At 40.7% G+C, this 23,380-nt stretch overlaps 1 protein-coding gene across 1 annotated transcript in view; it reads left to right on the top strand.

Annotated features, from left to right (window-relative positions):
* Positions 1-23,380, top strand: part of FAM19A1 (family with sequence similarity 19 (chemokine (C-C motif)-like), member A1) — a 229,098-nt gene that overhangs the window by 172,565 nt on the left and 33,153 nt on the right. Inside the window, exon 3 of the mRNA XM_010570801.1 lies at positions 9,773-9,913. Within this exon, the coding sequence (XP_010569103.1) occupies positions 9,773-9,913 (141 nt within the window). The remainder of the gene's footprint in view (positions 1-9,772; positions 9,914-23,380) is intronic.

Here is a 23,380-nt window from a genome sequence, read left to right as displayed (position 1 = left end):
AAACGTTACTGCCACTATAGCAAGACAACCCATCTGTAAGAGGTCCCATTTAAAACATCTACACTTTGATCCCACCCTAACATCTCAGTTTTATATATTGGCCAAATTCTTTTAGTCCCATTCCTCCTTGTTATTTTATTTATTGCTATTCTTTGGAAGATTAATGCAGCTTCTCCACTGGTTATAATTCTCTATATCAGCCTGTCTATAGTATCTCTGCAATCCTACCTCTTCATCACTGTACATTTTTTATGGATCACATTACTTTCACCACCCCTTATCTAACTACTTCATAAAAACCACCTCACACATTTATAAAGCATGACAAGAGCATTACCATAAACTATGTTACTCTGTTCAGTAAACACATCATAGGCTCTCCATAGACTAATCACCTTAGTGGATAAAATTATCTGGGGATGAATTTATCTGCAGTGATCATATCAAAAGACAAACTGTATAGAACAGCATTGTTCTGCTTTTCCACAAGAGTTTAAGATCCCTGCATCATTTTGTCTTGACTGAAAGACGGGATTTTAAAGTTGGTTATTGCTGATCTTCTTTGTAATCAGTAGATTTATTTATGAATATTTAACAGAAATCCTAAAAGTGTCAGATTTTTTGTGTATAACATGAAACAACAAAGGATATGTTATGAGTTTAATAAGCAATTTTGGGTCTCTTTTGAGGTTGGTGGGAAAAGTGTAATATAGTTTCCCAATCTGGAGAGTAGGCTGAAGATAAAGTCATGTAATAAAAGGATTAGGCAGTTTTAGAGATCTGGAGACATCAAGGTGATCAGGGAAAGCCTGTTGGGTGAGAGCGAGACTCCGGCAGGACCAAACAGCGCTCACATGGTTGACATAGAATAATTTCTAAATCCTTTCTTAGCAATGACTTCTCATGCACACTTCTATATTCATTTCTCATCGGCAGCTGTGCCTAAATCACATATTTCTTATCAGCCTAATTATTCCATCTGAAAAGAGAGTTATCCTATCTTTCTTTCATTGTGTGTCTTTTCTAAGACTCATTTAACTTAATATCCATTCTCTGGATGCCTTTTGCTGGCAGCATTTAGAAGAATAACATTTTGAGGCCCCAAGAACAATATTCTGTCGTTAACCAAAATTTTGTTGTTAGGGTATTTTCAAGCCTAATTCCACTTTGAATTTTCACTGTGCTCTGGCAAGGAACTGGAGATGCCAATATTGGAAATGTTCATTTCTGTTCAGCAGCAGAAATGTTCATTTCTCCACAGCTGTGTTACCTAGAAAATTTGTTCTGGGGAAGAATTGTGCAGCTGCAAAGCAATGATCAGAATAGCACAGTGGGTCTTTTTAATCTCTAGTTTTATACTGCTGCCTGCAGTTTAAGTTATAGGAGGAGCACTGCTTGAATGCAGGCATATTAAATCTATTTTGCCCAAACTGTTTTTTTTTTTTTTATACTCTCTGATATATCAAATATTAAATTTTCCAAACCACCCAAGTGACTAAGGGCAAGATTTTTTTAAAGATACTTCCAGATTTTATGCCTAACCTTACTAGGCCTGCATCATTTAGACCAAGAAATCCCATTTACAAGTGATATAGACCTTTAGAAGTGTCATATCTCACTGAAAGTCAATGAAATTTAGAGTCATAATGTCTATTACTTTTTGATATGGAACTTAAGCTACCTCTCAAAAATTACATTCTTCTCTTTCTGAATTTTCAAAGACCTGCTTCTTCATATACATCTCTTAATGGCATTCCAGAGCTGTAAATCCCACTAAAATATCTCATTTCTAACCTCCATTTCTCAAAGTTTCTGTAAGCTGATCTTTACTTTGAAGTAAAAAAAATCTCATTAAAAGACTGAAGAACCCCGCTAAGAGAACATTGGATTCTTGGCTGCCTCATGGGTTACATATCTGCGTTTTGTAGTTCATCAATACAAGAATGCTAATAGTACCTATTACAATTCACTTTCAATACTCCCTGTGACAAAAAAGCAATCAAACATACGGGGTATGCGTATGGTCCTCTGCAGGCAGCTCTGCCTGATTGCTTTCACTCTGCTGTCTGTCAGGGACAACATATACACCCAAAAGGTGGGATTTTCTCATAAACTCTGACATTTTTGTGTATGCGTATACTGTACACGTGAATGCAAAATCGTAATTAAAACTACCCGTAACTCTGCTTCGATAGCAGCTACAAGCAAATTCCTCATCAGCATTCCTCTCCAGCCACTCTTGCCCTGTTGTCCTCTTGAATACTTCAGCCGACGCCGGTTATTGCAGTGCCGTTTGAGATGCAATGTGCCAGAGGCAGTAACTGCTACAAGACTGCCTTGCCTTGTTTTTCTGGATACCATTTTTCCTTTGATTCATCTTTAAGAGGGTTTTTTTTTTTAAATATGCATAAGAATAAGGTCCTGTGCAAATTTCTCAGGAGATCAATTTGCAAGGCTCTTTAGTAGAAAGACCTATTCTCTAGTGTGTATATTGGTTTGATATGGAAATCCATAAGCCTGCCCTAGATCCACCCACATCTCATACACTGATGTGCTCTGAGTTTTCTTTGTGAATTCAAGAGTAGAATGCGTACCATTTCTCCTTTACAAAAAATACTTATTTTTAATTTCTGCGAATAAACCAGTTCTCGAGGATCAGAGTCTATTCCGGGCGTAAGTATAAGGATCTGTAAATCTCTTAGATAAAAAGCCTCCTGTGGCTGATGGCCGAGAGCATTAGTAGAAAATTGTAAAAGACTACAAATCCAGGTGCTAATTAGAGCTTTGCATGTCCCTGCTTCCCCTATTATATTGAATGGGAAATAAAATAGAAATGGGAAAAAAAAAAAAAAAAAGAGTTAGTATTCAAATGAAATATTAACATTCTGCTGAACAAAATATTTTAAAGATATTATCTTCCTCTAAAAATTCTTTTGTTATGGATTTTTGTAGAAAAGTTTGACTTCGTGAAAATGGCCTTTTCTGTCAAAACTACTCTTAGAAAATTAGCTCATAGCACCGTAAATAACCAGAGATGCCTGTGCTGAATGCACATAGTCCCTCTTAGCTTATGATTTCTGACTCCAGAATCTGTCAAAACTTTGGCTTAGTATGAAATTAATTTCCAGCTGTAGCTGACCTGCTTTGTCCAGCAGTTCTTCTCCAGACTCTAACCCTGTGTGCAATGGGTCAACACGAACCAAGACAGTAATATTATTGGTCTTACTCAGAATAGGGTCGTTGTATTGGTGGTACAGGAATCGGGGCCTGAACCGAACAGGAATGCTGCACAACCCACCAGGACAGAGTCCCGTGGGCTCTCAGCTGAGCTGTGACCTCAATGAGTACTCTTTTAATTGACCTAGACATCGGAAGAAGCTCAGTAGGAGTTTGAAATGAACCACAAGGTGCAAATCCACGGGAAAACAAATTTTGCTAGCCACACTCCTCGTGGAACTACTTGTTCTGGTCTTTTGTAAACAAATAGTGTTTTCTTCGGAAGAGGTACCCTGTGTCTCCAGAACCCTTTCACAGCAACAGCATTCGAGAAAATAATATCCCAACCTAAAGCTTAATGACCCACAGCGGGAATCACTTATGTTGCTGCTGTTGCATAGAGTCTTCCCAAACTGAAAATAATATATATCCCACATAATGAACAATGAAAATACTGAATATTAATGGAAATAGAAATATAAATTTAGGAAACAGACCACTGCAGTCTATTCTGATCCACTGGGCAAAAAAAAATCCAGTATATAACCAGGAGGCTTGCAGAGCATGTGCAGTGCGTTACAAATTCCCACGGTTACTGTAACTCCATATATAATGAGTAGCCCATTAATCCATTTGTATCAGTCACCATAATGGGAAAGAATTAAGTAGGGCTTAATGCTATCTTTTTATACTCGGGTCCATTTTTTGATGGTACCTTTGTGTTACTTAAAGTTCATGGGCCAGATTCAGCATTTTTGTAACTTCATTGGAACTGATGGCACTCTGGCAGCTGAGGTGCAGTTAGCCTCGACCTTACGAAACTCAGTAAAAACCCTAAGCCTTGTCTGATTGCTCTGCAGCCATTGTCTCTCTCTGTGCACAGAAATGCATCCTGTAAACTTGATCCTTTTCCTTCTGGAGCAGATACAGAATGTCAGTTGATTATATGTAAAACAAAAATTGGAGTGTAATTGCACTGTGGCTATGAGGAGTGTTTTATTTGTTCACTTATGAAATGGCTCATGGAGTAGCATGGGACTTTGTTTTTCCATCTGTTACATGTTCCCATCAGAAGCAAAAATGTTATTTTGCGAGTAACTTAGTAGTGGTTTATTATTTCTTAAAGTAACGTAAAGTATAGTATTTTCCCCTGAGCGCAGTGTAGTCTGTAGTTCTGGCACATTAGCTGGCATAAACATTTTGATTAAAGCTTATGAATGTATTAATTACACCTGGGAAGTTTCCAAAGCTTATTGAAACTGCAGACTCTTCAAACTGCAGCCCCCAAACCTGAATTCTTTTCAGCAAGTGTAAAAATGGCTATCACAGAGTTGTCTTTTCTTTCTGTGGGATTTAAGTATAAAGACATGAGGTGGCAAGGGTGTAATTTTTTTTACCCATTAGTTTCTGTAAGCACTTTTTCAGAAGGTGTTCAAGTGTCTGAAGAATTTTTACTGTCATGTTGTTAAACATTTGGTGGAAGTCTAAAGAACTTTAATTCTGTCTGAAGTTTTCTCTGATCTCCTAGGTCTAGCAACATCTGCATATACTTAAGCATTTATCAGAATAACATATGGGTATATGACCACAGACAGGATCATAACACTGGAACATAGACTGTCTAGCTGAAGCTGTATAAATAGAACTATCAAACCCAGTAACAGTCCTAATGAACTGTCTGGAAATGTTGATAAAATTGGTCCATATGATTTCCTTTGCTCGTATTCCCATGGTGGATTGCTTATGGTGTAACACAGGGCAGAATTTGACCAGCAAAGCCTATGAAGTTGTTTGGGCATCACTTATTTTTTTGCAAGTAACACGAACAAGTTCTTACAACAACCTTCAACTGGATTAGGTTGCGTGGTGCATCAATGATGAGATAGAAGCAAATGTAACAGAGGATCTGAATTCTAAAATCACTGGGCGTATGACCCCAAAAAGAAAGGCATATCTTATCTATCAACCGTCTGTGCCTCCGCCAAACAACCCAAGAAGTCTCACCTAAGCGGTGCTTTGCTCATGCATTCATGCACACATGCATTCATTATGACTGACCTGCCCTAGGAAGGTCCATTAAGTGGAACTCATTTCAAGCACAGATGGTCCTGAATAGCTTAATGTCTGCCTGGTGGCCAGAATAAGTGAATTCTTGATGGCCTTAGACTTCTGATCACATACATGCAGCCAAGGAGGAAATGAAAACATGTTTATCATTTTGATAAACAACCTCTCTCATTGCTGCAGGATGCTCCATGTAACTCAGCAGAGTCAAATACTATTAAATTGTCATCACTGTCAAAGAGAGAACGTATAAGTTTTGCTACCTGACTCATAGTTAATGACTTCCACAATGTATAACACAAATCAGTACTGCTGTTTGCCTTTTTTATGTTTGTTTACTGATAAGTTCAGGCTTGGCTAGAATACAGAGGCAAGTTATAATTTTGAAGTGCAAAATATGCTGTTATTATTACCTCTCAGCTAGAGATATAAAACCCAGAGAAGACTAGAAGATGGTTTTTTGGCTTCTGCCAGGCATGCACTCAGACCCTATAGGTGATTAGATATTTTAAATCACAGCCACATACAGTAAGCTCATGCTTACGATAAAATATTTAACTCTGCGGTGTGTAAACTCAAGGTGGCTTTAAAACAGGGACAAAAATGAATATGATTTCAGCAGTTTAGTGTCCTCCAATTAGAATTAAACCATTTGCAGGAGTGACAAACACTTACCCCTCTTTTACAGTAAGAATGATACGTAATTTCTACAGTTTTGTATTTTAAGCCTATGGAGAACGAAGACTTCCAGAAGGCTGGGAAATATGAGCAGAGCCATAATGCCACAGATAGTTGCCATCTTCAACAGCCCAGAACCCTTCCTGGCAGCCAGTTCTGTCCCTCTTGCTTTGGTAGGCATCACATTTCCTTCGTGCAAAGTTGAGCGCATCCTGTGAACTGAGCGTTCAGAAAGGATCAGCTGTTTTTACTATCAAATCCTGCTAATGTTTGGTGTGGCGAGGGTGTAAGCCATGTTAGGACATTTTCATTCCCCACTGAAGCTTTCCTGATTTGCGAGTTCCCATTCCTATTCCTATTTCTAATCTTTTTCTGTTTTTCTTGGGGCAGGAGGGAATTAAAAAAGCATAAGCTGTTTTTCTTACCAGGTGGATAAAGCAGCCACTTCATGAAATGTAACTGTCAACAAAACATTCAGAAGACACTTACTTAGAGGATTTTAGGGCCCTTTCCTCTCCTTTTAAGATCAATGGCAAATCCCCTATTGACTTGAATGACTTAGATGAGGCTGTTATTGTGGAAAAAAAGCCAGAAGCTACCTTAGCTCAATAGACCATAAACTTCCAAAAAAGACTTTTCTGTTCTTCTTGACAAGGATTCAAAATTTTGCTGCACTCACAGCCTATCAGGTTAATAATTCACATTTTTTCAGGACTCCCAGCACTGCAACATCTTGCCAGGTCTTTCCATAATCTCGAAGAACCACTGAGAAAAAAATCACTGGCTCAGTGATCAGAAATCCTCAGATATTGGTATTACAGCTTTTCTTAGCGCTCTCCCTCCTCCCCCCCTAAAAAAATTAAAGTTGGAAATAAAAAATAACAATTACAGAATAAAAAGTTACTTCACATATACATCTGATCATGTTAAAATTTTTTTCAGTGGAAACCAAAGACTGATTCATCTTCCTTTCCCCACTCTAGCTTGTTTCCTCATTTGTACAGCTGAAATAGAGATTTAAGTTGAACCTCTGCCCTCCCCCCTCTAGTATATTTGTGGTTTATATATTTCTGTGAATAACATAATGAAGAGTTTGCTTTTTCAATGAGTTTTTTTCCTAGCCTCACTGTGTCCATTTGTATTTGTCTGGGTACCTCTATCTATTCCTATTTTGTATATGGCTTTTAAAAAGTCTAACATGTACATGCATGGTTGGCAAAATATATACCAGCAAAATACATTGTGTGCAATGCTATCCAGTAGTCATTCATAGGCTAGTCATGCTTTAATGGAAAAATCTAATCCCACATAACAAATTTTCCAGGAAAAGAAGGTGTGTATCATGCAGAACTTTCTCCATGTAAGATGGATTTTTTCTTCTGTGTCAGCACTAAGAAGGGTCTTTTTATTACTGTTGTTATTATTATTATTTGCATGACAGTTATAGACCATGCAGATAAAAGTTCCAATTAATGTACTTAACTGTCTAGTGGTAAAAAAAGTGTTTTTTCATTGCTTTTATAGTTTCATTATATTTTGCCACTCCTAAACAACTATACACTTTGAGTTAAATTCTTTATTGCTGCAGCAACTTGAGCTTCCACATAACAATTAAAGGTGTTATAAAGCTCATCCACCACAACCCATTATTTCAAATAGATAACCAAATAAGCAAGACTAGCTCATGTGGTTATTAGTAGTCATACAGCAAATTAATAGAGAAAATTAAGCATTTAGCTTATTCACAGATATTTACCACACAGTCCATGTAGTCTAAAATTAGAAATGCTTATTACTGCATACATTATCTTTATTGTTGAGGTTGCAATCAATAAAATCACAAATCTTTCTTCTCTTAGGGCATGACCATAAGATGAATTAAACCAGTGAGAATCTTTTCATTGCTTTCAATACGATTTGGATGAGGGAACAGGGAGTTTATCTGAAGAATTACTTCATAGAAAAATACAAGCATTTGGGGCTGAGTTGATTGTCACAATTCCTCTTACTCCTAAGAGACACTTAAAAGACCATTTGTCAGATGACGGCTTTCTGAATTGTTGGGATCTCTCTTCTGTGGCACCTATTGGCTTTCAAAAAGCTTGTGTCAGCAGGCCAAATGTACCTAATAACTAATACATGAAACAGCATTTCTCTCCAGATGAGTTAAATGTTTACTGCAGAGTTAGTCTTGTCTCATCCCTGCAAACTCATCAGTGCTTAACCCTACGACCACACAACCTAAGCTCATTTACCCTAATGGACATTCACAGGCTTTCAGCCACTGACTCAGCCTGGAAGGTCAGTGGTTTGAAAATTTAATATTACAAAACAATTCCACACTTTGTGGAGTCCCTGTTCATTGATAGCTGTCGCACCACTTAAAACTGCAGGTACACCTTATGGCACGCCACCATACGACCTTAACAACATATAGTCAAGGAAGATTCCTCCCTGCCCACCTACCCCAGCGCTTCACTGCAGAAATGTCACGTATGTAGAATCACCAGGTAAGAGGGAGATGCCACTGGACTCCCAGACCTCTTCCAAAATCCCTTGTTCACAGCCGGACGTGGATCAGCATCACCACACTGCTTATTCTCCAACCTGGCTGCAGGGTTACTGTAGTGTTCAAAAGCTCTCAAAAGTTGTTTCAAAAAGAGTGAAAGGCAAAGACAGGAATAACGCTTTTTATGCTATAGTAAAAGCAATGTACAGTTAGCGTTTCACAGTGGCATAAAATAATAATGCTTTTCTAGAAAACCTTCTTACTCATCCTGCTCTTTAGTAGTCTGTGCATGATGTTTCATACTAAGTTTAAACAAATCCTGCCAAATTTATGCCGCAATTTCATAAAGAAGCCAAATATCTGTAGGGAGCAGACTGGCACTATTAAATACTTGGTGATTATGAGCTAAATACAATCTGAACTGAGGAATCGAGAAATTACTTGGGCAGTGCATTAGCCCACTGTGGTGTCTCATCTCCTCGCACTGCACTGCTAAGGTGAATGGGAATAACACACTTGACACTTTCTTTCTGGGTGTAGCATATGGGGCAAACACCAAGTATTCATAAACCCTAAGCCACCATCTATCTGTCTATCATTCCTTTGCATTCTCCACCTAATCAAACTATTGCAAATGTTCGTAAGGAACAGTTACGGAGAAGACAAATTAAGGCTGGTGATCCTGTACACAACGGGAATGTTTCCTGCCTTAAAACTGCCAATTTAGTGAGTGGGGTAGCAAAGGGGAGTGCTGCTGGACCGTCCTGTAACTTGGCGAGGCTGATTGTCATTCCCTAAGGGCTGAGTACTGTCATAGAATCAAATATTTGGAGAAAAAAGGTTATTTCTAGATGGATTTCCTTAGCCCCTGTCCTTGTACGAGAGAGTATTTGGGGAAAGAAGCCTCCAATATGACTAGCATAATATCAGCCAACAGTTGTTGCACATTTACTGTAGTGTGTAACCTACGTTTCTTCAGGCCCAGACCCTCACGCACTCATTTTCAGGCCAAAAATTCTGCTGATGTCAGAGAAGCTTCTAATATAAGACAGGCAAGCTATATGTACTGTAAAGGGGCATTTATCTACATTTCCTATTAAAACTGAATTATAGCAGCACCCGGCTTATTCAGGAGCACGCATAATGGGAGAAATAGCGTTGTAATCCCACCTGTACAGAAGCCGTGCAGAGACGCAGAGAGAAGCACGCCTGGGTGCTTTGATTAGCCGCTGCTGCTCTTCCTAATCAGAGTGTCAATATTCTCTTTTTCTTTTTTTCTTTTTTTTCTTTTTTCTTTTTTGCCAGAAGGAGGAACGTGTGAAGTTATAGCAGCACACAGATGCTGTAATAAGAATCGAATTGAGGAAAGATCACAAACAGTAAAATGCTCCTGTCTACCTGGGAAAGTGGCTGGGACTACAAGAAACAGACCTTCCTGTGTTGATGGCAAGTAGCTCCTCCTGTATATATGTCTCTGTTTGTGTACCATCCAGTAAATAGCTTTAAATCTATAGATTATGCATAGGAACTTTGTTGTGTTCTCTATTTAACAAAAAGGAAAAATCTATAAGCCTAAGTATACATTTACACCACCTTGTCTGCTACTTTAGTGCATGGTTCTGTGCACTTGTGTCAAGTTAAGATTTACTCGCAAAAATGAGAGTATAGCATTTGGTAGAGGCACTTAGATAAGAACAACAGATTCTGTGGCAGGATCAAGCCCTTAATAAATAACTGGACAAAATTATCCCTTGTGTCACTTCGCAGGTCCCCCCGGTGCCACATTAGCTTTGATTCATAAATATTTCAAAGGACAACAGCCATTCATTTTGATTTAATTAGCCATTTGAAAAGTCAGTGGCAAAAAAGATAAATAAATGAATCGTGTAGTCCTGTCTTGTAACAAACATTACAGAAAGCTAGGAAAAAACCTTCTCTTTTGAAATCACTGGTGGTGTTTCTTGTCATGGGGATTTTTTTGCTGAAGGAAAAACACCATGTTATTTGTGTGGGTTTCACATCGGGTCTAGGTCCGCAGCGTGTATTCCTCTCTGGGCTCCCCTGCCACCGTTGCAAGGTGAAACCATGCAGCAACTGGGGAGAGAACCGTGGCTTGGAAGTGCTTAGCAAAACATAAATCGCCTAAGAAGACAGGGAGTAAGTGCTACTAATCCCATTAGTTACCTTTCCCAAACAAGCCGCTCCGTGTTGCAGAATCCCTCTGTGCAGCAGCTTTGTGAAACGGAGTATCTCATAAAAATTCCTGGCTATTCTTCATGGCAAACACCTGGTGCCTTTGTTTATACCACCCCACAGCCCAAAGGTGTTTCAAAGAGCCAGGGGTTGTTTTGGCTAGAGTCAAGGTGGGCTCTGCCCTGGAGTCTCCTCATCCTTCCCATGGCTGGACTTCCAGGGCTGACAGAGTAGCTGCAGGTTTTGGAAGCACCCAACGTTTTCTCTTTGGGTCTGTCGTTTGGCATTCAGCTTCCCCCCAAGGGAGTGAGAGCGAGGAGTTATACAAGCAAACACTGCAAAAAAATGGTTTCTTCTGGGTACTTTTCCTCAATCACATGCTGCAAAGGCACTAGCAAGGGAGCAGGGGCTGGTCCAGTTGCAGCCCAAATTTAGACAGGAGTATCGGTGGGTGTTGCGGACTGGAGGACTGTGTAGACAAAGCTCTGAGGCTTGCACATTCAACACCAAAAAGATGAGAGATGGGGGATGCCTTGGAGGGGTGAGAACCTCATGTTTTCTCAGCAAGTATTTGCGGTGTGTATGTATCTGGTTTATATATTAAAGATAGAAAGAAAATGTTTTGTTATTTCAAAAACACTTTCAAATTTTTAAATTATGAGGCAGTATTTCATAGCTTGTTGGACTGGGAATGGAACTCAGCTTCTGAACTCGTGACTCAAAACACGTTATGAATGCACCTGTGAATGATTACATTTTAATCCACATTCTGTCATTCTGTTATTGCTTAATCACCTTGATAAAAAGAAGCTTTTCTTTTTCTGTTAAGCACACTCATAAAACTGTAGGTGAAACCTACAGCTGGTCTTAACCAAAGATCAGCTGTACAAGCCTTGAAGAATTTCATGTTCTTCAGCAGGTCGTGAAAAACAGAGGCACTGGATAGAGCAGAGAGACACCATTAATTCAGATCTCATAATTCTGTTCAGAGAAGAGGAGCTCAAAGAATGCTGTGTTAAGAAAAAAGTTGGGTGCAGGTGTGGACTGAAGCCTAATTGCTCTGTCAGGATTACAATAAAAAGAAATGTTATTGTCTGGAATTTTGAAAGGAGTAAGGATAAAACAATGGCTAATATAAAAGTGTAAAGCTAGTCCTATTGAAGTCACTGGTAAGACTCACAGTGACTTCAAAGTCAGCAAACGCAAACTACAAAGGAATGTCTTCCCCTTTCAAGTTTAGTTGTTGTAGTCAGCCCATAGCTTCTTTTGTAGATGGCTGGTGAACGGTTCAAAAGCCCAATATGCTGCTCGTAAAAATTAATAGAAGGGGCATTTTCTTTGGCCTTTGTTTTATCCCAGACTTTGCTTTGTGACTTTTGACATACTGACCTGTTTTAAGTCAAAACTTTGACCTATTTAGTGGTTCTGTTCTTGCTAAGGCAAACTCCCCAAACTTCCCATGGGAGTCCCATTGACGTCAATACTTTAACTCACACAAAGCTTTGGGATTTGCTGTTTCTTTTGTACATGAGGACATTTCAGAAGGTCATCTGTAACTTTTTACCTTCTTTACCTACCATACTGAAGGGATTAAGACCCTTTAATTTCACATTGTATACGATTTCAAGCTTGCTTGGGTCCATTAGTTAAAAATCCATGGGTGTTCAGGTACAGCAGTGTATTCACACCCGAACAGACTGATCACCTTTGAGAGGTGACAAGGACTGGGACATCCCATGTAAGCAGTTTGACTCCCATCTGTGGCTGGTTACTGCCTCGACCCACCCCCACCTGATGGCTATTTAGTAGTGTGTATAAAACAAACTGAACCTCAGCATTGTTCTGTTTATAGCATTGGCCAAACTGTGACTTAATGGGATCAGAATCGAGCTTTTGGTGTTTCTCAGTCCAAATTCATCAGAAAACACCTCATCAAGGATGATGCTTTGCCAGTTTGAGTTCACGTTACAGAGGAGAGATTGCATTGCCTTCTACCAGCCATTGCTCCACGACACAACTGGGCTGCCTGGGTGGGACTGTGTGGAGAGCTAGCTTTGTTTTCTGTTTAAGAGAGAATACAATTATACATAGGAGTCAGCTTAACCTTTTTAATAAGTGTCAGGGGTGATAAATGGTCCTTTTGTCCTCTTGTTGGGAGAGCTCATCATGGGTAGCACACCAGCATAGTACATAGGACTCACGTATGCAGTCCTCCTCCTGAATGAGCTGAAATTCAGGCTGAGTATGTGTTATCTGTTCTATGAGGGGCAGGAGGTTGCCGTGTATTCCCAAGCATCACTTTCTGCCAAGTCCAGCAAACTTTTTCTTTGGGGCCTCATCTTAAAGCAGTATAGTGAGGCCAGGCTGTGGCAGCCTCAGAAGTTATAAATTATTCCTTGCCGTTCGTTCAGTAGACACTGTCCTAAAACCTGCCTCAGTCACCAATGAATTATGTAGTAGCAACAGTGAGAGCAAAACAAAAGCCAAATCTTGTCATGAAACAGAGATGCCAGTTTCTGTTTCTTTGCCTCTTCTGTTGCACATTTACTTCCATGATTCCCTTCACTACTTCGAGGTCTTTTTTTCTTTTTTTTTGAAGGATGGTTTCAAATGCTCCTTTCCCTCTCTACAATTTATCTTGCATGCCACTTGGCAGTAGCACATACCATGGGCATCAGTCTGTTCAGCTCTCCGTCATGCCTGTTATTATTTTCTCCATTTGCCCAAATACCTCTCCAGAGCAAGTCCCGAATGGATTTATTTCATTTGTGCTACAGCAGCTTGGCAGGGTCCCTTTTTCTGGGGAAAGGAGTGTCAAGCACATCCAGGGCATCCCCAGCCCCCTGCCTCCAGAGCAGAGGGGACCTGTGCAGTTTAGGGAGTTACTGACCTACTCCCCAGCAAAGCCGTTGGACACAGCGTGTGCCTTGGCTGGCTGAACGTACCCAGCAACTCCTCATCTACCGTCCTGCCCGCACACTTCAGAGGTGTCCAGGACCAGCAAAAGGCTTGAACTTGCAGCTCAGACTAGCATGCAGACCCCTCTAGCTCCACACTTTGATGGACCTGCTCTCTCTCCTTTTCCCGTTACTGCAGGCACTTTTTGTGTGATGTGCAGGCTATTTCGGCAAGAGTTTCTTAGCCGTGCTTCTGAATTTGCACCTTCCCTCTCCAATATGCTTGCAAACAGCTTGTCTTCCCCATTTCAGAAGCCCACAAACTTTCCTCCCTCTGCAGTAGGCTCTGTGGGCCTGCGAGGTGTCAGCACAAATAGCTGGGATTTGTCCCCTTGCTAGCTGTCGCGTGGCTAGTACGATTTCTACTGTGGGTTGAGGTTTTATTCCTTTGTCAACCTGTTTCTTCTTTTGGTACTGTGGTTATCTAAGAGAGATGTTCCCAGTAACGTCCTCTGCTTCCTTACAGCAATGCCTCTTGCATCCTCCTGGTAGGGTTAGTGGGCACATGACGGTTGTCCTTTCAGGTGTCAAGCCCACATCCTTTGGAAAATCTGTTCACCTCTGTAAATAAATACCAGTCAGTGGCTCCAAAATTTTAGTCATTTTTTTCTTAAGTTAATTTTCTGTTATTCCACATACAATTAAAAGAATCCACTAAAACAAAAAACACCCACGATATAATTCTCTTTTTTTAAATAGATATTTGTTTTTTTAGAATTTTTTCACCATTCCCAGTACATCTTTTACATTAAATGGGACCAAGATTTCTTCTATTGTTCATGCATAATGTGGAGATATTCTTAATCTTGTTCATCACTTTGTCAGAGCTTTCTTCTACTGCCCCATCTTCCTTCTCAGTATGGAACACACTGAGCATAGTGAAACCCTGATGAAAAAATGTGACTTTTAAATACCTTTAACATTGCTATTTGAACCTTTTCTAGATGTACGCAGCATATTCTTGAAATATTTAAATATTATTGAGGGATTTGCATTCACACTGCCCCCTGAAAAGCCATTTAGCTTTTGCTTTTGCTTTCTTACAACCCAAGCTACTTTCTTCAAATAAATGGCTGTAGACTGCTCCAGGTTTGGTGGTTTTACCACATTTTGGCATCATAAGGGATTTCATAACTTCAATATAATTTTGTTGTGACAGTATCAAATGTAAAGGTTATACCAACACTGTCATATTTGGGTCAGGGCTGTAATGTCCACCTCTCATTCTTCAATGACCTGATCTTCCTGCAAAATTGATGTCACCTTTCTGAATAGGCTAAGATTTTCTTCTGTGGCATGAATAAAGTTGGCTGTGTGAGCTAGAGAGCAAAAATCAGCAAGTGGCAGCAGTGAATTAATACACTTATGTCTTCTATTTTGGTTGTTTATGGATTGTCTACAGATGACTTGCAGTTTTCTTCGGTTGCTTCCATTAGCAAAACAGTCTTGTGGCCACTTCATTTATTTTTTCTTTGTTTTGGTTTGTTGTTTTGGGTTTTTTTAAGCAGTTCATTTTAGTACTCAGTATAAACAACATGTTTGAGTGGATGTGGGAGTCTCCACCTTTTCTACACTCTAGTTGAAAGCATGTGAAAATTCTGCTATTTGGAAGTTTCCCATTCCCTGTAAGGATAAAGACTTTTACTTTCCGCTGCACTTTGCAGTGGCTGCTCACATTCCTTCCAGGATATCAGTAAACAGGACTGGTCACGAATAGTCAGCATGAAGAAGGTGGGAAGAGAGGCCAGTGAGTCTACAGGGTTACTGAGTAAATATTAACAGAAAAGCTCTGATAATATCCTAATACTTCATATGATCGCTATAAAAATGTAATAGGAATACAAGATATTTATAATTTTAATACTGTCACTTTTATACTGTGAATAATGTGCTTTGTACCATATCATTTATAGTGGTATTGAACGGTTCTGTACAGTCAGTAGGTGGTTATGTCTGTGTGTTCTTTTGAGGCCTTTGAATAATACATAATTTGTTCATCTATACTGAAGTTTACTGTGTTACAGTCAATGATGCTCTCAGACATGCGGGGTTTTTTTAATGCTTGAATTTTTCTGTTCCCTTTTCTTCAGTCTTCTTCCAGTCTTTTTTAAACTCTTTCAGAGGCAACCTCAATATTTCTTGCACTATTATCTGTGAAATTTGTTGGACCACAGGGTATGGAATAACAGAAAAGCACCTGCACTGGCTTTTGAATTCAAAATGAACTTTAATGCAGGTTGCTCATGTTGCCGGTGGTTTTAGGAAATGAGGTGGGTTTAACACTGGTCAAAACCAATGAGGAAAAAGGAAGGTGCTACTAAAATGCTGTGCAGTATCTCTCCCTCTAAATTATTCCTGTAAGAAAGGCCTCTGCAAAGATCTGAGATGATCTGATTCCATGTTGTCTGCAACACAGAATCAGATGCATTGGATCTCAGGCAGCAGGACTAGTGTTCTAACTCTCCATGGTCTGCTGTTGTCCTGTTTTACACCAGTCATGCATCAGGGGAAAGGGAAATCACTTACTGATACAGAACAATAAAATGTAATTAATCCAGTATTTCCCTTTCTCCCAGGCTGGCTTTGGATCCCATCAAGTTTCAAATAATTCTGTAATATATGAAATATTAACATGCATGTACTTACTTCAGATTTCTGTTAATTTGAGGATTATCCATCACTAGCCACCATGTGGCCCCCTGTATTTACATCAGACTTTGTCAGGACAGCATTAACAAACTACACACAAGTCTTAATGTCCATTGGGAGCACCGTGACTTTTAATGCCTCTCTGGGCCAGCACCACACAACTCTCCAGTCATGCTACTGGAGGGTTGGTACTGCGTATCCTTATTTTTCCATGTGCAATAGTGGGAGCAGAGAGAGGACAGCTTTCATCACCACATGTCCCCTCTGCTGGCCTTTGCCCTCCCTCCTCTCACCCAGGACCTGCAAATGAAAAGTTCATACCTGCTATGCCCACTCCTTGGGCAGACAGTAAGTGCAGCCACGCTGTTGACATAAGCTAATTTATTTTATTTTTTTAAATTATGGATAAGATGCAGAACAGAGGTGTAGCATATCCCCTCGAGGGTCCCTGAGCTGGTGCTCAGCCCACGCGTCCTCCCACAGCACCCGTGCTACCCCAGCTCGCATCACCTAAGAGATGGGCATGGGAAATACAGAAACTGCCTGGCTCTCCCTGGAGTGAGTGCAGGATTCGAGCCCTGTAGAGTCAAATGAAAGACTCCTATTGACTTTGGGTCAGGTCCTTAGTAAATGCTTTGTTAGATATAATCCTGTATCTATCAGCACTTACATCAAGTGAGAACGGTTCACAGTCACAAAGCCAATAGTTTTCTATTTATCTAATGTGTACTTTAGGTGGTATCACCAGAAAGCCTTTTTTTTCCTACTCTGTGAAAATTCTTTCAATCAATTCTTATTTCTTGAAGAAAGGGGGGAAAAAATGCTTTTTGAAATCCAAGGAGTCAGCTTCTCATCCCTCTAGCTGTGCTTCGGCCTAGATAAGAAGAGATCTCAGGGTCCCATATTATTAATGCACTGTCTATATGAATAACGAGCAGGCTTGGTGAATTATTCCACACTCCTGGGAAAATCTATAGCCCTGTCCTTCTGCAGCACCACTGGAACTGAGCAGGAGACTCGCATTTTTTTGATCTGGTGAATTCAGATGACTTCATTTGTAAAGAGGAAAAAAATGTATCTGTTCCCCACTGACACCCATTTAGTAAGCTAAAAAAAAAAGTTCACAGTATATCACATACACTATTAAAAAAGGAGAGAGGAAGAGAGAAGGCTAACTGTGTACTGGAATATTCTAAGACTTTGCTTTTGTCCAGAAACATGTCTTCTTGAAACGCCCTTGCAGCCACCCTGAAATTGCAGCCAGATTCCAAGAGGTACTGACTTCAGGCGGAGCAAAAGCAAAACTGGCAGTGACGACGCAGAGTAATTAGTTCATTTACCAAGGCACAGCAGCTCTCATTACCAGTTTGCCTTCTCATCTGCAGGGCAGAGGCTGAACGGAGCAGAGGGGAGGTATGCGCCTGACCCTCCTGATGGTGGGTGAGCTTTTGTGTCAGAGCACAGCAGCATCTCCTGAACGCAGACCATGGGTGAGCAACCTGAGGAAAGCAGAACGGCCGTGCTTCTCCCTGAATAAATATATGTACAAACACGTATACATGTGTGTATACAGATAGAGATATATATGTGCACGTGCTGTAGAGTCATCCTGCCATGGGTGGTACATGAAAGCACCCAGTGCTCTTCAGACACCTCTGTACGATGCCAGTGCTTAAGAGGGAGGATATTCAAGGGTCAAATTTGCAGCCGACCTGAGCCAAAGTCCGCAGCGAGGGCTGCCGAGCTAGGCGCTTCTCCATCTCTCAGCGAGGGCTGCATTGTTTGTGCCGCATGCTAACGTCCGCCAGGCATTAGGGAGAAGGAGACGGATGATCATGTCTTTCTGGTGTGAAGATGGTGCAGCTAATGAGATCGTCTGACTGTGGGTTTATGTGAGTACATCTTCATCTCAGCTATAATTCATCTCCCTACCTATGTCTTATATTTCTTTCTTTTCCAATTGACATTGCGGTTTCCTGCATAGCAAAGCAACCACCCTTTTTAATATCAAGCCCGTAGAACAGCTGACTAATCCACCCCTGATGAAGTACGGAGAGCTCACTTAAATCCCAATTTCCGCAGGAAAAACATTTTCTTGTTCTACTTAAGAGGGGAAAAAAGCCATAAGTCATGGCACTATCTCCATCTGCGTGAGGGGTGGTCATTTTTCCAGGCTCCAGCTGACAGGTTTCAGTGCCGACACGGAGGGAGCAGAGCCCTCGCAGCCAACCAAGGTGCACAAGCAGCAGCCTTATGGTGAAATTAGAGAACAGCACGGCCACCTAGCAGTGTGAAGACACACAGGAACATATAATTACTTCACCTCCATACAGAGGAAAGTAACCTTTCTCTAAAATCGTTGCAATGAGCCTGCTAGAGGCTAAATGGAAAAACAGTAGGAGTTTTCTCCTCTTATAGATAGCATTAAGTGTTAATCACAGCACTGGAAAGAGACTGGTAAGGGGGTTTGGAGGCAGGGAACACAGGTACGGAGGGCAGCCGGCCGTGCTGGTGTGCCAGGCACCGCAGGGGAAGAGAAACACGAGCTGGGTGGGAAAAGCGAGCCTAGAGAAAATTCCCTTGCAGGGGTGAAGCCAGAGGCAGGACCATGCAGGTGAGCCCCGGGAGGTCAGGTAGCATAAGGATTGGGCACGCTGCCTGGCAAGCGCAGAGAACAGCCAAGAGAAGGGTTTTTTGCACTTTTTGCATACACAGATCTACCTCGCTGAGCCCAGAGTAGCCCAGAAGAGGGGCAGCAGCCCGCTGCGACCTATCTGCAAATCTACAGATGGTAGCTGTAAGGGCAAAAAAAGCTTCAGCCATGCAAAGGGTGGCTCCTCTCACAACAAGCCAGCATCCAGCAGTGCTGAGGGAGAGATTTCCAAATGTCAGGAACTAGACGGAAAAAGCCTGTCTAAGAAGAGATCACAAGGCAGGGGTGAGCAGCGGCGTGTCAGAGACAAAAAGCTTTGCTTGGGGGGTAACACAGAAGTAGCTCAGAAGAGTAAGATCTGGGTATCGAGGAGGGACTTGTGTGCAAGACACTTGATGTATTCGTATCCATCACAGCCACCGCAAGGTATGGAGCCTGGTCTGTGGCTGCAGCAAGGCAGAGAGAGAAAGAGCTTTGCTACCATTCACTACATCTGTGTGGAGTGATGTTGCCAGCTGATACAGGATGTGTGGTGTCTCAGGAGTAAAAGGTTTAAACCTTTACGCCGTGCCTTTAGACAAACACTGGGTTTATCTGTGCCTTGTGCGACAAAGCACACGTGCGTGATCCAAGCACAGCGTTCAAAATGCATTCAGAAAGTGGTTTGACACCCAGAGACAGATTTTCAGCTGGTGTAAACTGGCTCTTGAAATCCAGAGAGACCTGCTAGTTTGTGCCAAATGAGGACACGGTTTGTTGAGTTTAGGAAAATGAACAGAATGGTGACTGGCTATTAATCCTTGCTCACAGTCTTCAGGGAATATATGGGACCAGCGTTCAGCTAATCAGTGGCCAAGAGGAGCTTAGAGAAGCGTTAAGGTCGGGTTAGCATCAGTGCTGAATCCCCTTACATGAAGTCTTTGCGGTAATTCAGATGATAATCCGTCTCCGCGAGGAAAGACCATATTACTAAATGGCTAATTCTACATAAACTCATGTCGTATATCTTTACTGCATTGGATACTGTGTTTTCAGTGCAGCAGGGCTGTGCAATGCTGCTTGTCTACAGGTGTCTAATACAGTATAGAAAATACGTGATCTGAGTATTGCAGAGCATTAAGTCTTTTTTTCTTTTCTTTCAAAGCTACCTTCTATCTATAAACACAGAGCTGGTTCACAAGGCTTGAATGTGGTTTGTAGGATTTGAACACAAAAGAAGTGGATGATTAAGTAAAAATGGCAAATGCTGCTACATAGTGTGGTCTCTTTAAATTAAGAGAAGAAAACCTGAAGTTATTACACACTGAAATTTTAACGAGACAACGACCAAATCTTTGTAAGAAGAATACACATTGTTAATCCTTTTACTGATGCAGTGAGTTCAAATAAGAGTCACTAATTTAGCACTGGAGTTGTCTGTTGTGTTGAACTACATGAATTAATCTGGCAACTGCAACTAGAGGCAGACAAGTCAACAAGTGTTTAATTGATTTCAGAGAATTGATTATCCAGAAAATTGATCACAGACACATTTCCAGTTCCTCCTCTCAGAATACAACCAGGTAGCTGTAGGACCAAACCCCTCAGCAATTTGTCAGCCTGTAGTCCATTTTGGGTGATTTTCATGCATTAACATTGCAGAATTGCCTTACATTTGGGAATCAAATAAGTACATTGCAAGGGAGGCATTTATTTCGAATCTTACACTTTGTGCTGAGGAAGTGTGCTATTCAGCACCTACATAGCCTGCAGATTTTGGAACAGGTCTCTATACGTAGGTGTCAGAAAGCAGTTTACTAATCCAATATCTCGAAGAAAGCATTATTCCTTTTTGGGAGTTAAGTGTTTCCATAGACCATTCAGTTTACCACAATAACTGCTCAAGGTTAAGCAAGCACAAGCACTGATGTAGTATGGCAGAATTCAATAATATTTAAAAAGTGCTGCCTCTCCCTTTTGAAACTATCATGCAAAAGACAGCAGTGTGGAAAGGAGCTGTGCTCTACAATTTAAGCATTCTGCCCTGTGTTGTCAGTATATAAAACCTATTCTGCAGGCAGATGGATTGCTTTTAATATGTGGTCTTGTGTAATCATTTCTTTTTGATTACAATTCCTAGGCAGCAAGCATACAGCCGAGTTTTCAAGAGGCATGTGCATGGTCAGTACATTTTTTATAATCCTCCTAATGTGCCCAGAACTCACAAACAGCAAGGTGAAACATCAGTACAAACCATCGCTCAGGAATGAAATTGAGAAGCAAATGACACTGTCCTAACTGAGGACAATGGCAAATTTCCCATTAACTCAAATGAGAGTAGAAAACATACCTCTGTATTGGTTTTATTATAACAAAATGCCCTCTCCTTTTTCTTCAGACCCCTCCACAAAATACCATCAAATGCAGTTGTATGTAATATAGTTATGCAAATATCAAATGAACTCTATTTCCTTTGGAAATTTCCTTTCCTCCTCTTGAAAATTGCTAACTGGATGAACACATTTTAAAACAAGAGCACCTGTAGTCCCTGTTAAATAAAAAAACCAAAGCTCATTAGTGTAATGAACGCTTGTATCACAGTAGTGAGATCGTTATCTGGGGACACAGACACCTATTGCTCTGGGCAGGACGGGGGAAAGGAGGGTGACCACTGCTTTGAACCACAGAGCACAGGAACGAAGCAGTAAAGGAGAAAATCCGTATAGTTTTTGACAGGTTGTATTTCCTCTGGGATTCAGCTCAGTAGCAAAGGCCCGGCCTCATTATTGCACTGATGCTATTCATTTCTCTTGTTTGTCTGTGTATTGTGATGAATTTGGTTCATCAGAATGTCAGGCGGGGAATCGGGCGAGGAATTTGTGGCAGGGCTGGAGAAGCATAATGCTTCTCTCTAGCACGGTGATGGGTCCTTTCCTGGGATGGATGTGCAGTTCTGGCCACTCAGCTTCAAAAAAGGAGGTGAATTAACTTGTTGGCCCAGGTGTGGAGAAAGGCTTTGGCTGCTCGGGAGAATGGGCAGCCTCTTTTGAGAGGGAAAAGTTGTAGGGCAGCAAAGCAAAGCGTGAAAGAGTGTGAATCTGCTGCCAGATCAATGCAGGGGCACCAGGAACAGAGAAAGGCTGAGAAAAGAGTGGAGGATTTAACAGATATAAACTCCCCATCATTAAATGGGGGTTGGAAATTGGAAGAAGAGTCCTAACTCTTAGAGGAGGTTGGCAACAGCTTCCCAGTAGGGATGCCAGCTAGTTTTGAAGACTTCTAGTGTCTTTTGCCATACCCACAAAAAGCAAAGAAATTAGTATTATTTGATAAAATAACACTGCAGCTTACTGGTGAACAGTGGATGGACCACAGACTGATATAAGTCAAGAAAAACAGCTGTAGAGCAGACTCATAAGAATGCATACGTGTGTTAGAGACACAACAAACTGCATATATGCTTTGTCTTTAATATAGCAAGAATTGATTCAATCTGGAAAAAAACCCAACCAACAAAACAAAACAACCAAACAAATCACTCAGGCAGCTGCACTTCATACCAACTAAAGGGTGAAGTCTGGGAGGTTGTGTGATTGCTTTTGAAATGCAATTTTTGAAAACAAAAATGTTTTGTCAATGTTGTGAATTTATTAATAAAAGAAGGGGGATAAAATTGCCGAGCAGATATATGGGAAAGTTTCATCCCATTTTGGAGTCTTTAGTTACAGTTTTACTTTATTTGATACGGTAATTTTTTTATTGTTTGGTTGGCCAACATTGATATCTTTTTTTATCCATTCATTTGCAATAACGTGTTGATAAATCAGTTTTAGTGGTGGAACCAATTAATTCTCCATTGTAAGTATTGACTTAGATTTTTTTAATCTATTCTATTTGTCGGAGATGGCAGTACTGGACTTCCCTGGATGAGCAATAATGAGGCAATATTGCAGAACCCATTTCTATTACTCCTCTGAAATGGTGCTTGTAAGTTCTGTGTGGTCATTGCAAAAAACCCAGCATTTGCAAAGAGGAATTAAGTAAATTATAGCCTTGCTACCTGGCTTGCATTCTTCAAATGACCCTGGTGCCCACAAGTGGGGATTCTAGCAAAAGGTATCAGTTTGAGTTTGCAGATTTCCCAGCTGAGTTTGCTCATTAGCACACGGCAAGATGGAAACTAGGATCAGAAATGATCTGTGATTACAACGGACGTGGTCTAAGGTATCATGTGTAGTCAGGTTTGGTAAATAAAATGAATGGGGCCGGTTTTGAAATTCCCAAAATTCAAATGTAATTACATACCACCTAGATCTGTGTTTTACTGTTTACTGGCACTGAAAACCTTTTGAAAGCTGATACAATTTCCTAATAAAAGGAATAAATTGACAAACCGGGTTAGAAGCTTGTGCTTCGAATGTAGCAACCCTTATGCAAAGGCCTTCAGTGAAAACTCCAGCAAGTGCGCGCTGTATTGAATCA

Source organism: Haliaeetus leucocephalus, unplaced genomic scaffold, assembly GCF_000737465.1.
Source record: "Haliaeetus leucocephalus isolate CR32 unplaced genomic scaffold, Haliaeetus_leucocephalus-4.0 Scaffold2, whole genome shotgun sequence".
Taxonomy (NCBI): Eukaryota; Metazoa; Chordata; class Aves; order Accipitriformes; family Accipitridae; genus Haliaeetus; species Haliaeetus leucocephalus.
The sequence above is the reverse complement of the archived record's forward strand: the minus strand, read 5'-3'. Positions and strand labels throughout refer to the sequence as shown.